Source organism: Salmo salar, chromosome ssa15 (genome assembly GCF_905237065.1).
Source record: "Salmo salar chromosome ssa15, Ssal_v3.1, whole genome shotgun sequence".
In the NCBI taxonomy this organism is placed as follows: domain Eukaryota; kingdom Metazoa; phylum Chordata; class Actinopteri; order Salmoniformes; family Salmonidae; genus Salmo; species Salmo salar.
In genome coordinates, this window is record NC_059456.1 from 67921064 (window position 1) to 67935021 (window position 13958).

The following is a 13958-nucleotide window of genomic DNA, read 5'->3' on the forward strand; positions in this document are numbered from 1 at the left end:
ACGTGGCTGAAAATAGAGCAGTAAACTGCATGCAGATGTCTAGAAGTTTGCCTCCCCATTCACGCTCACATGGAGAGACAGGGAGCGATTTCAAAGCCAGCAAGATATTTCTTATGCTTGTCACCTTTTTTTTTTTTTCTGTGTGAAAAACATAATTCTGGGTTAACACAACCCCTGTGATACAAAATCTGGTTACAGCAACCCAGCTGCAAAGTGTCCTGACAATTGCCTGCAGTCTGTCATGTTTTCATTCAGGCGATTCTCCTCTATTCACAGGGCCTTGTAATGCACTCAGACAAGTTATGAAGTGCCAGTGTAAATCGTTCTTCCTCTTCCTATAGGCTCTCTCTCTATACAGCCAGTCTTATCCTCCCCCGTCTTTTACTGCCCATCTATTCCTCTTCTGTCTCTCAGCAATTATTATTTTTTTTTTAAACATCAATATACCACTATTCATTAATTTCCCCTCCTCGCAATAACAAAACAAGGTCAGTGAGGAAAGAACAAAATGTGCAAAAATGTTAGGAGGCTATTGGTTCAAACGAGCCCTAATGGCACTTCTTCTTCGATGACAATAGGATTGAGGCAACAGCTTGTTTTCAAAAGTATATTTTAATTCCTTTAACCTGTTAGGGCTAGGGGGCAGTATTTACACGGCCGGATAAAAAACGTACCCGATTTAATCTGGTTATTACTACTGCCCAGAAACTAGAATATGCATATCATTATTGGCTTTGGATAGAAAACACCCTAAAGTTTCTAAAACTGTTTGAATGGTGTCTGTGAGTATAACAGAACTCAGATGGCAGGCAAAAACCTGAGAAGATTCTGTACAGGAAGTGCCCTCTCTGACCATTCCTTGGGCTTCTTGACTCGTTTTATTGAAAACTTAGGATCTTTGCTGTAACGTGACACTTCCTACGGCTCCCATAGGCTCTCAGAACCCGGGAAAAAGCTGAATGATGTCGAGGCAGCCCCTGGCTGAAAAACATTAGCGCCTTTGGTAAGTGGTCTATCAGAGGACAATGAGACTGAGGCGCGTGCACGAGGCGACCGGATGTTTTTATTTTCTCTCTCTTTGTACTAAAACACAGATTCCCGGTCGGAATATTATCGCTTTTTTACGAGAAAAATTGATTTTAAACAGCGGTTGACATGCTTCGAAGTACGGTAATGGAATATTTAGATTTTTTTTGTCACGAAACGCGTCGGGCGCGTCACCCTTCTTTACCCTTTCGGATAGTGTCTTGAACGCACGAACAAAACGCCGCTATTTGGATATAACTATGGATTATTTTGAACCAAACCAACATTTGTTATTGAAGTAGAAGTCCTGGGAGTGCATTCTGACGAAGAACAGCAAAGGTAATAACATTTTTCTTATAGTAAATCTGACTTTGGTGAGGGCTAAACTTGGTGGGTGTCTAAATAGCTAGCCCTGTGATGCCGGGCTATCTACTTAGAATATTGCAAAATGTGCTTTCACCGAAAAGCTATTTTAAAATCGGACATAGCGAGTGCATAGAGGAGTTCTGTACCTATAATTCTTAAAATAATTGTTATGTTTTTTGTGAACGTTTATCGTGAGTAATTTAGTAAATTCACCGGAAGTTTGCGGGGGTATGCTAGTTCTGAACGTCACATGCTAATATACAAAGCAGTTTTTTTTATATAAATATGAACTTGATTGAACAAAACATGCATGTATTGTATAACATAATGTCCTAGGATTGTCATCTGATGAAGATCATCAAAGGTTAGTGCTGCATTTAGCTGTGGTTTGGGTTTTTGTGACATTATATGCTAGCTTGAAAAATGGGTGTCTGATTATTTCTGGCTGGGTACTCTGCTGACAATCTAATGTCCTGCTTTCGTTGTAAAGCCCTTTTGAAATCGGACTGTGTGGTTAGATTAACGAGAGTCTTGTCTTTAAAATGGTGTAAAATAGTCATATGTTTGAGAAATTGAAGTAAATAGCATTTCTAAGGTATTTGAATAACACGCCACGGGATTCCAGTGGCTGTTACGTAGGTGGGACGAAATCATCCCACTGGCCCTAGAGAGGTTAAAAAGGTGCTACACTTAGAATTTCTCCACTATGTGGAAGCAAGGTGAATTGAGACAGGACTATACTGCATTCAAAACAAAATCTTCCCCTCATCCCATAACATGATGGATTTGGTCCCCAGCTGTAAAGTGTTTTCTTGTTGTTATTGAAAATATATTTCACAGGGATTTAGACAGTACAATGGCTCCTTCCATTTTCTGAAATGTCAACGCAAACATTTAAAGAAATCCTATTTGTAGCACCTTTAAGTAGCTTGAAGGGGCAAACTGCAGTTCAAACAATAAAGCGGTCACTCCAAAAAGGGCAAGAGAAATGTAACCACTCAAATTCATACAGGACAACGGACGCAAGGACTGACCATCCATGAATTCAAAATGACAGTTTTAACCATGTTGAGGCTACCCGGCGTATGTGTTTAAGTCAAACAAGCATATTTGGGTAAGACAATTGAAGTCAGCGCAAGAGGCATTTATATTCTTTAAGAATCAATGAGTATATATCATGAATTTAGTCAATAAATGGATGTAGTAAATCGCAAATTGCCCCTTTAAGTATGGCGCTGAATATTACTTCAGCTACGGTCGCTTACAAAATAAACAAGATACAAAACGTGATTATCCCGTCTCAGTGTCAAGTTTGATGATGGTAACTTCCATTCTCATGGGGACCAAGGGTCTGCCATAATATGCCAATAACATTTTAAGAAAAATGTCCAAGCGTGTCAGTGGGCTGAAAGTAGTGGTGTTATGCGTGAGCGATGGTTTCTACGCCAAGAGAGGAATTCTCAGCTTGAATGTCTGCCCACCACCTCAAGCTCAACGAGACTGAGCCGCTCTTCCTCCCGGGGAAGGCCTGCCCGCTCAAAGACCTCTCCATCAAATCGACAACTCTACAGTGCCCCCCTCCCAGAGTGCAAAGAACTAAATAAGCTTTGTTGTACAATTAAAAGACTAGACAGCTAGCACATAATAGTATTGTGGCTAAAACGTAGCAAGCAGTACCGCAATGCCGCACGCAGCAGAAACTGAGCATACATTTTTCCAGAATCATATTAATTGATACTGTTGCTGTTGGACCAAACCTCAAATGCAAATAGTGAGTTGAAAATGCTTGTTGTCAGAGAGGAAGAACTGATCTTTCGTCTTTGCTGTTGTAAGTGGCAGGCGGAGGGTCTTGTTGTCTGTGTACAAGTGAGAAATTGCATCGTGCGCACAGAAGGAGTGAAGGAGACGAGACCAAAAATAAATAAGAATCATAAAAAACGAAATTAAACTTGATTCTTGCGTAACAGGCATTTGGAACATAGCACTAAAACATACAGTACCAGTCAAAAGTTTGGACACACCTACTCATTCAAGAGTTATTTTTACTATTTTCTACATTGTAGAATAATAGTGAAGACATACAAACTATGAAATAACACATGGAATCATGTAGTAACCAAAAAAGGGTTAAACAAATCAAAATATATTTTAGATTCTTCTAAGTAGCCACCCTTTGCCTTGATGACAGCTTTGCACTATTGGCATTCTCTCAACCAGCTTCACTTGGAATGCTTTTCCAACCGTCTTGAAGGAGTTCCCACATGCTGAGCACTTGTTGGCTGCTTCTTCTTCACTCTGCGGTTCAACTCATCCCAAACCATCAAACCATCTCAATTGGGTTGAGGTCAGTTGATTGAGGAGGCCAGTTCATCGGATGCCGCACTCCATCACTCTCCTTCTTGGTCACATAGCCCTGACACAGCCTGGAGGTGTGTTGGGTCATTGTCGTGTTGAAAAACAAATGATAGTGGGACTAAGCGCAAACAAGATGGGATGGCGTATCACTGCAGAATGCTGTGGTAGCCATGCTGGTTAAGTGTGCCTTGAATTCTAAGATCATCCGTTCACCTACTCTGCGTCTCACAAAGACATGGTGGTTGGAACCAAAAATCTCACATTTGAACTCATCAGACCAAAAGAAAGAATTCCACTGGTCTAATGTCCATTGCTCGGGTTTCTTGGCACAAGCAAGTCTCTTCTTCTTATTGGTGTCCTTTACTAGTGGTTTCTTTGCAGCAATTCGACCATGAAGGCCTGATTCACGCAGACGAACTCTGTGAAGCATTTATTTGGGCTGCAATTTCTGAGGCTGGTAGCTCTAATGAACTTATCCTCTGCAGCAGAGGTAACTCTGGGTATTCCTTTCCTATGGCGGTCCTCATGAGGAAGTTTCATCATAGCACTTGACTGGATTGGTTGAACTTCGTGTCTTAAAGTTATGAAGGACTGTCATTTCTCTTTGCTTATTTGAGCTGTTCTTGCCATAATATGGACTTGGTCTTTTACCAAATAGGGCTATCTTCTGTATACCACCCCTACCTTGTCACAACACAACTGATTGGCTCAAATGCATTAAGAAGGAAAGAAATTCCACAAATTAACAAGGCACACCTGTTAATTGAAATGCATTCCAGGTGACAACCTCATGAAGCTGGTTGAGAGAATGCCAAGAGTGTGCAAGCTGTTATCAAGGCAAAGGGTGGCTACTTTGAAGAATCTCAAATATAAAACATATTTTGATTTGTTTAACACTTTGATTACTACATGATTCCATATGTGTTATTTCATCGTTTAGATGTCTTCACTATTATTCCACAATGTATAAAATAGTAAAAATAAAGAACCCTTGAATGAGTATGTGTGTCTAAACTTTTGACTGGTAGTGTAGATAATTTAGAAAAATGGGATTGTATTTTTCTTCCCTTTTTACATTACAAGTAAAAATGGAAATCGACAACTGTCTCTGACTGTCTTCATCGGTTTCTTTCTTGTAAGCATTAACCTATCCTGGAGTCAGACCTTGTGGGAATCTGTGGTAGAGAAGATAAATGTATGTCAATTTAGCATAGACACTACATTACATCTAGTGATCATCACCATCATGATTTATATAGTTTAGGCATATAGCTAGCTAGTTGTGGTGTTACCCAGCTAACAATAATAGTCCTTGCTAACACTAATATATAAGTTACCTGCATTGAAAATGAACTAATGAACTAAGTGTATTGACACAAGTATCTAGCTAGCAAGCTAGTGTTAACCTCTTACATCTAGACGTTCCGCTAGCGGAACACCTGCTCCAATATCCAATGATAGGCGTGGCGTGAATTACAAATTCCTCAAAAATACAAAACTTCAATTTTTCAAACATATGACTATTTCACAGCATTTTAAAGACAAGACTCTCCTTTATCTAACCACACTGTCCGATTTCAAAAAGGCTTTACAGCGAAAGCAAAACATTAGATTATGTCAGCAGAGTACCAAGCCAGAAATAATCAGACACCCATTTTTCAAGCTAGCATATAATGTCACAAAAACCCAGAAGACAGCTAAATGCAGCACTAATCTTTGATGATCTTCATCAGATGACACACCTAGGACATTATGTTATACAATACATGCATGTTTTGTTCAATCAAGTTCATATTTATATCAAAAAACAGCTTTTTACATTAGCATGTGACGTTCAGAACTAGCATACCCCCCGCAAACTTCCGGGGAATTTACTAACAATTTACTAAATTACTCACGATAAACGTTCACAAAAAGCATAACAATTATTTTAAGAATTATAGATACAGAACTCCTCTATGCACTCGATATGTCCGATTTTAAAATAGCTTTTTGGTGAAAGCACATTTTGCAATATTCTAAGTACATAGCCCAGCCATCACGGGCTAGCTATTTAGACACCCGGCAAGTTTAGCCTTCACCAAAATCAGATTTACTAGTATAAAAGTTTGATTACCTTTTGTTGTCTTCGTCAGAATGCACTCCCAGGACTGCTACTTCAATAACAAATGTTGGTTTGGTCCCATCGTTATATCCGAATAGCGGCGTTTTGTTCGTGCGTTCCAGAAACTATCCGAAATGGTAAATCAGGGTCGTGCGCATGGCGCAATTCGTGACAAAAAAATTATAAATATTCCATTGCCGTACTTCGAAGCATGTCAACCGCTGTTTAAAATCAATTTTTATGCAATTTATCTCGTAAAAAAGCGATAATATTCCGACCGGGAATCTCCTTTTCGGCAAACAGAGGAAAAATCACAAAGACGGGGGCGACCAGTGCACGCGCCTAAGCCCACAGTCCCTTGATCGGCCACTTGACAAAGGCGATAATGTGTTTCAGCCTGGGGCTGGGATGACGACATTATGTTTTTTCCCGGGCTCTGAGAGCCTATGGAAGACGTAGGAAGTGTCACGTTAGAGCAGAGATCCTTTGTAATTGAATGAGATGGCAAAGAAGTTCAAGAAATGGTCAGACAGGCCACTTCCTGTAAAGGAATCTCTCAGGTTTTGACCTGCCATTTGAGTTCTGTTATACTCACAGACACCATTCAAACAGTTTTAGAAACTTTGGAGTGTTTTCTATCCAAAGCCAATAATTATATGCATATTCTAGTTACTGGGCAGGAGTAGTAACCAGATTAAATCGGGTACGTTTTTTTTATCCAGCCGTGAAAATACTGCCCCCTAGCCATAACAGGTTAACGATAACTGGGCTCGATGGTCTTATCTTCCCTTAACCTTGTTCTCAGGGTATCCATTACCCAAGGTTATTACGTGAGACGCACCCAGCATCTTAACTAGCTAGAGAGTAGCAACCATACCATATTTCACCACCTTTAGCTATTTCACCACCTTTAGCTAGCTAGCTAGCCAAGGTTAGAAAACTAGCTAGCTAATAAAAAAAATGTTGAACTCCAGATTTCTATTCTGTTTTAGGTAACACGCTAGCTAGACTAATGGGCAAGCCCGTCAAAAACAAAAACGTACTTTCGCTCTCCCGTGTTGACGTTTTGACCTACAACACTGTCTCTCGCTGCAATGTCTGAATTTTGTACACTGACTTTCTCGACCCCGTTCTTTGCACACTTGTTACATGATGTTGATGTCAACACGTGGGCTTGTTTGAGGTGGTCGTTATTTCGAGCGTGTTGTGCAGATCAATGTTCCCTAAAAATTTTGTTCAACACTGAGCACATTTCAGGTCGGCTGAGCGCAAACTTGAATGTTGTGAAACTTTTGTGCAAATTCCAGTGTGCGTTTACAGTGAACACTGAAGGTGTACCCACTTTAACCTCTTCGCTATAGGGGGCAGTATTTTCACGGCCGGTTGAAAAACGTACCCAAATTAAATGGCCTACTTCTCGGGCCCAGAGTCAAATATTTGCATATTATGAGTAGATTTGTATAGAAAACCTCTAAAGTTTCTAAAACTGTTTGAATGGTGTCTGTGAGTATAACAGAACTCATATGGCAGCCAAAAACCTGAGAAAATTCCAAGCAGGAAGTGGTCTGTCTGAGAATTTGTAGTTCTTCTTTTGGTTCTCTATCGAAACTACAGTATCTGTGCTGTTACGTAGCACTTTCTAAGGCTTCCATTGGCTCTCTAAAGCCTTCAGAAAGCGTATTGAGGCGTCTCCTGTCTCTGGGCAGATAATAGGAGCTCAGTTTGTCAGTGGTCTGCCTGGTGACTAAGAGATTGGATATGCGCATTCACGAGACCACGCGGTTTTTTCTTTTCCTCTTTGAATGAATACACTATTGTCCGGTTGGAATATTATCGCTATTTTACGAGAAAAATACCATAAAAATGTATTTTAAACAGCGCTTGACATGCTTCTAAGTACGGTAATGGAACATTTTGAATTTTTTTTGTCTCGAAATGCGCTCGCACATTACCCTTTGGATAGTGACCAGAACGCACGAACAAAACGGTATTTGGACATAACTATGGATTATTTGGAACAAAAACAACATTTCTTGTGGAAGTAGCAGTCCTGGGAGTGCATTCTGACGAAGATCAGCAAAGGTAATACAATTTTTCTAATACTAATTCTGAGTTTAGTGTGTCCCGAACTTGGCGGGTGTCAATGCTATGTACTCAGGATATTGCAAAATGTGCTTTCGCCGAAAAGCCATTTTAAAATCTGACAGAGATTGCATAAAGGAGTTCTGTATCTATACTTCTTAAAATAATTGTTATGCATTTTGTCAACGTTTATGATGAGTAATTTAGTAAATTCACCAGAAGTTTTCGGTGGGAATACAATTTCTGAACATCACACGCCAATGTAAAAAGCGGGTTTTTTTAAATATAAATATGAACTTGATTGAACAAAACATGCATGTATTGTATAACATAATGTCTTAGGAGTGTCATCTGATGAAGATCAAAGGTTAGTGCTTCATTTAGCTGTGTTTTGGGTTCCTGTGACATATATGCTTGCTTGGAAAATGGCTGTGTGATTATTTTTGGCTGTGTACTCTCCTAACATAATCTAATGTTTTGCTTTCGCTGTAAAGCCTTTTTGAAATCGGACAATGTGGTTATATTAACGAGAGTCTTATCTTTAAAATGGTGTAAAATAGTCGTATGTTTGAAAAATTGAAATTATTGCATTTGAGGTTTTTGTATTTCGCGCCACTCTCTTCCATTGGATATTGGCGAGGCATTCCGCTAGCGGAACCCCTAGATGTTAGAAGTTAAGTTACAGTTTCAGAAAGTGGTCAAGTAGGCTACTGTGGCTGCCAGAGTGGCCTGCCATAAAAAAAACGATGGGGAAAATACATCCCATAACATTTTAACATGGAAATAGCTGTTTTATCATTCAGCCTACAGTAGCAGTCAACGTGTGGTTTTCAATGCCTACATTCCATGAGACTGTCGAAAGAAAAAAAAGCATGCAGAGCTTGACTGTAACCTGTTTATCCACTTGTCCTTCAGACAAGGTGACTAAAAGGTTTGTGTTGTTTGATGCAAGAAGCCACTTTACAAAAATAAAATTCATTATTATTCACATAACATTATTAGAGAGAATCAGACAAACAATGCTACCCTGTGCCTATTGGCTACTTAGCTTATTCAAGCGCGTCTCAATACAAAACTGCCCCTTTAGGGAGGAAAAAAAAATAACTTGTTACCCAACTCACTTTTCAAAGATGTCTTGTGCCCTTGTAAGAAACAATCACTCCCCCATTGCTGACTGAAAATGATCTAGGACTGGACTAATAACTCACTAATTAGCAAAGGATATGGACAAATGTGCACACGTGGCTAAATGCAGCTCTGGCTTTGATATCAAAACAAGCACATCTACTCACGACCACTCATGCTGTAAACACAGTCAAGTTCAAAGTGAATGGCACAGATCCAATGATCTATTTGCATAAAGTCCTGCAGCTCTGATTGGTTATGCCGCACCGGTCTGCGTAGAGTACGGGCTGGGTCGAGCATGTTCACACAATAGAATCCTACTCCGATATGTTCTGCCTAAAACAAAATCTCTTGTATAGTTTGTTGTGTTTCGGTATGTTGCATTGAAAGTGGCTAATATTGCGTTGACTCGATCACAATTCCCAAAGTAAAGGGAAACGTTGATAGGCGGAAAACTCTAGAAAATTGAGTTCAGTTCTATCTTGTGCTTCTCTGTGCAGGTTGATATTTATTCTGCACCAAGGAATCTCATCCAAAAGTGAGACTGTTCCTCAACAGTGAAACCCTTGCAAGGTTACAGTGCATTCGGAAAGTATTCAGACCCCGCCCCGTTATCCACATTTTATTACGTTACAGCCTTATTCTAAAATTGATTAAATAAAATTCTTCAATCTACACATGATGACAAAGCGAAAACAGGTTTAGAAATGTTGCCCCCCCCCCGAAAAGAAAGACAAAACTGAACCATCTTATTTACTTAAGTATTCAGAAAATTGAGCTCAGGTCCATCCTGTTTCCATTGATCATGCTAGAGATGTTTCTACAACTTGATTGGAGTCCTGTGGGAAATTCAATTGATTGGACATGATTTGGAAAGCCACACACCTGTCTATATAAGGTCCCACAGTTGACACTGCATGTCAGAGCAAAAACTAAGCAGTGTGGTCAAAGGAATTGTCCGTAGAGCTCCGAGACAGGATTGTGTCAAGGCACATATCTGGGGAAGGGTACCAAAAAAATGTCTCCAACATTGAAGATCCAAGAACACAGTGGCCTCCATTCTTAAATGGAGGAAGTTTGGAACCACCAACACTCTTCCTAGAGCTGGCCGCCCTGCCAAACTGAGCAATCAGGGAAGAAGGTCCTTGGTCAGGGAGGTGACTTAGAACCCGATGGTCACTGACAGAGCTCCTCTGTGGAGATGGGAGAACCTTCCAGAAGGACAACCATCCCTGCAGCACTCCACCAATCAGGCGTTTATGGTAGAGTAGCCAGATGGAAGCCAATCCTCAGTAAAAAGGCACATAACAGCCCACTTGGAGTTTGCCAAAAGGCACCTAAAGAATCTCAGACCATGAGAAACAAGACTCTCTGGTCTGATGAAACCAAGATAGAACTCTTTGGCCTGAATGCAAAGCTTCACGTCTGGAGGAAACCTGGTACCATCATGCTGTGGGGATGTTTTTCAGCGGCAGGGACTGGGAGACTAGTCAGGCTCGAAGGAAAGATGAATGGAGCAAAGTACAGAGATCCTTGATGAAAACCTGCTCCAGAGGGCTCAGGACTTCAGACTGGGCCGAAGGTTCACCTTCCAAGAGGACAACAACCCTAAGAAGGAGTGGCTTTAGGACAAGTCTCTGAATGTCTTTGAGTGACCCTACCATATCCCAGACTTGAACATGATATAACATCTCTGGAGAGACCTGAAAATAGCTGTGCAGCAACACTCTTCATCCAACCTGACAGAGCTTGAGAGGATCTGCAGAGAAGAATGGGAGAAACTCCCCAAATACAGGTGTGCCAGGTTTGTAGCATCATCCCCAAGATGACTTGAGGCCGTAATCGCTGCCAAAGGTGCTTCAACAAAGTACTGAGAAAAGGATCTAAATACTTATGTAAATGTGATATTTCGTTTTTTTTTATTCATTATAATTTAGCAACTTTTTCTGAAAACCTGTTTATGTTGTCTCAATATGGGGTATTGTGTGTAGATTAATCCATTTTAGAATAAGGCTGTAGCCTAACAAAATGGGGGAAAAGTCAAGGGGTCTTAATACTTCCTGAAGGCACTGCATGCATGCATGTATGTATAACTGCTCGACTAAAACAATCTCGGTCGACCAACAGCCTAACAATCGACCAGTCAACTAATTGGGGTCAGCCCTAAACCCATTATTCAACCAAGCTTTATAAGCATACAATTTGGCAAGCACAAATGACTCCCACAATTTAAACATAACTTTTTAGAATGTGTTCAAATTTATATTGATGGTTCAATAATCGACCCATTGTCAAATGCAGTCAAATGATTCTACAATTTAAAGTATTTAAAAAAAAAATGTTTAATTGTTTCTGAACCCGTTTTTGCCATCAAGACTCCAGAGCCCTTTACTGCAGAGTTGTGTCAGGGAGGTGGTAGGTTATCAATTGGCTAACAATTATCACACGGTTTGTGCAGGCAGAAATATTGTTGGGATGCTATAGGACACTAACACTTTGTAACAAGCATGGTAACATGCTTTGTTACACCACTATATTTAGACTGCAATTACAGTGTAGCTATGAATTAGAATACTTATTACAGTTTAATTACTTATGTAATAAGGACCCCTTAAAATGAAGTGTTACCAAAAATTACAATTAAATTCATTTCAATCCCGCTTTGTAACGCAACAAAATGTGAAACATTTCAAGGGGGTGTAGGAACTATTTTTACTTTGAATAAGTTACACTATTTTGATATTGATTACTGCGCTGTTGGGTAGAGCTTGCAAGTTAAGCATTTCACTGTACTTGTGCATGTAACAATAGAACTTAAACTTGGCATCTTATGTCCGGCCAGGGCTGGCAGACATTAGCTGGCCGCATCTTTCTTCTGAAAATATGTTTTTCATGGCATGGGTGTGTGGTGCATGCACTTATGTCATCATTGAAGACAATTATAACCAACCAAATAAGATCAGCAGCGGGATCTAATATTACATGTGTAGCCTATAGGATGTCACTGACAGTTGCAGTCATAAAGACTAACTAGTTTAACTAAGGTTCTCCAACTCCAGTCCTGAAGTGTAGACCTTTAGTCCATCTGTACTCATCACTATCACATCTGTTTCAAGTGACCAACTAAGCATGATCGTATTCAGTCTGGGTCATATTAGGTGAAAGGCCTTATCAGGCAGTAACTTACGCTCGAAATCAGACTCGTCTGACCCGTCTTCGTCTCCATTTGACTCTGTTTGCATCGGCTCCCCATCAAACATCACTCCTTTCCCGAGCGTGACACCAGCACCCGCCCCATCTTGGCTTCTGGTGTCCCGCAAGCGCGTGAAATATTGTACGGCGAATTCCACCAGGTCCGGTGGCCTCTGTCGAAGCACCTCCACCGTGTAGCCTTGCAGCAATTCCGTCAATCCCACCGGTATCTCGATACTCATGGCTGTGTTTAGATGGCGCTACCTAACTACAAATACGTTCAGGTATACTGTGGTTTTCTTACAAAAATATAAATGTAGCTAGCTACGAATTCTATCAGTCCATGTGTAGCACGCTAGTTAGCTACTGCTACTGTGAGATAGCTGACACTGGTAATAGCTTCAGAGAAACTGGGTTAGCTTGCTGACATTGATGAGCAGTTCACTGGAGAGGTTGCTTAGTTTAGCCAGCAAACACAATGTCCAAGCAAATAGTGACACTTCTTTATCGAAGGGAGGTCGGTCTTGTGTAAAGAATGAAATATGACCAGTGACGTTAGCGTTAGTTTATGATATCTGACTGAGCTGTCAAGTTGGGCAAGTTAGCGTTAGCTAGATAGCTCGCTAGATGCTTTTATGACAACTGACCCGTAAACGTTAGCACAAATGATAACGACCGTTAGCTGGTTCCCTCGCTGGCCTCCCTGTTCTCTTTATTTCGCCTCCTCTTTTTCGCCCGTCTCCTTGCCAGGGTAGCGACTCAAACCCTCCAGCTAGTGGTATAACTGATCAATATCAACAGTTTATACAACAATTATATCCAATCTGAGTTAAACTAGCTAACTGATTAGCGAACGGACGACGTAGTTACTTACTACTGTTACACCAGCTAGCAAACTATCCAGCTAATTTAGCATATAATTAATGACACTTTGGAGGGTGGGACTTGTGAATGTAACAGTTAACTTTAGCTAACCGGTTTCTTCCGATTAAAGAAACTAACTACAACATATAATTAAATACCCGAGGGCTGATTTAGTATTATACGCATAAGTAACAGCGGTTATAGCTAATCGATCACGTTACTTTTTAGCAAGCTACCCGTAACTAAACTAGCCAACAAACTGGCTAGCTAAGAAGCGTCTGATGTTACGACAGTTCAGACAATTCGAAACCGGCGTATCCCAAACTCCCGTAAACAAGGAGCGGCAGGGACAACCAAGACGTTACCTTGAATCCAAATTACCCAGTGTTTCAAAAAAAAACGTACAATAAAAATGTGTGGTATGTTGGTATCGTTACTTGTGCTATTCGGTAAATCCGTTTCTGCCTACAGTTGAGGCTCTTCTTTTTTTTTTGTTTTTTTTTTTGCTCCACCGCACGAGCGTTATTTTCGGGGGCGTGGTCACTTTACAGGGACGAACGTAGACACGGTTGATTCACCAATCCCCTCGAAGACTCATGACACGCGAGGATTTATCGCGTTCGTTTTTAAGGCGTAAGGGGCGTGCACAGCGGAGGACGATAAAGGGAGGGGCGACAGACGCTGACCAGTGACGTCTGTCTGATTAACTACTCAGTATTGTTTGTAGATCACTCAGTCGGTCAAAATGTACCCATGAAATATCATGGTTTTGATGCTCTCGAAACACGGCCTTAGAGTGGCGCACCAAGCATATCAAAGGGAAGGGAATGTGAACACAATTGTA

General features: G+C 40.7%; 1 protein-coding gene across 3 annotated transcripts in view; it reads right to left on the reverse strand.

Annotated features, from left to right (window-relative positions):
• LOC106572271 (cAMP-dependent protein kinase type II-alpha regulatory subunit) overlaps window positions 1–13700 on the reverse strand; it is a 47518-nt gene extending 33818 nt beyond the window's left edge. For 2 of the 3 annotated variants that reach the window (XM_014146327.2, XM_014146326.2), the window contains exon 1: window positions 12246–13695. In XM_014146327.2, the coding sequence (XP_014001802.1) occupies window positions 12246–12492 (247 nt within the window). In that variant the 5' untranslated portion in view covers window positions 12493–13695. Of the gene's footprint in view, window positions 1–12245 lie in introns of all 3 variants that reach the window. The other variant, XM_014146325.2, reaches the window with a different exon arrangement.
• Between the last annotated feature and the right edge of the window lie 258 nt (window positions 13701–13958).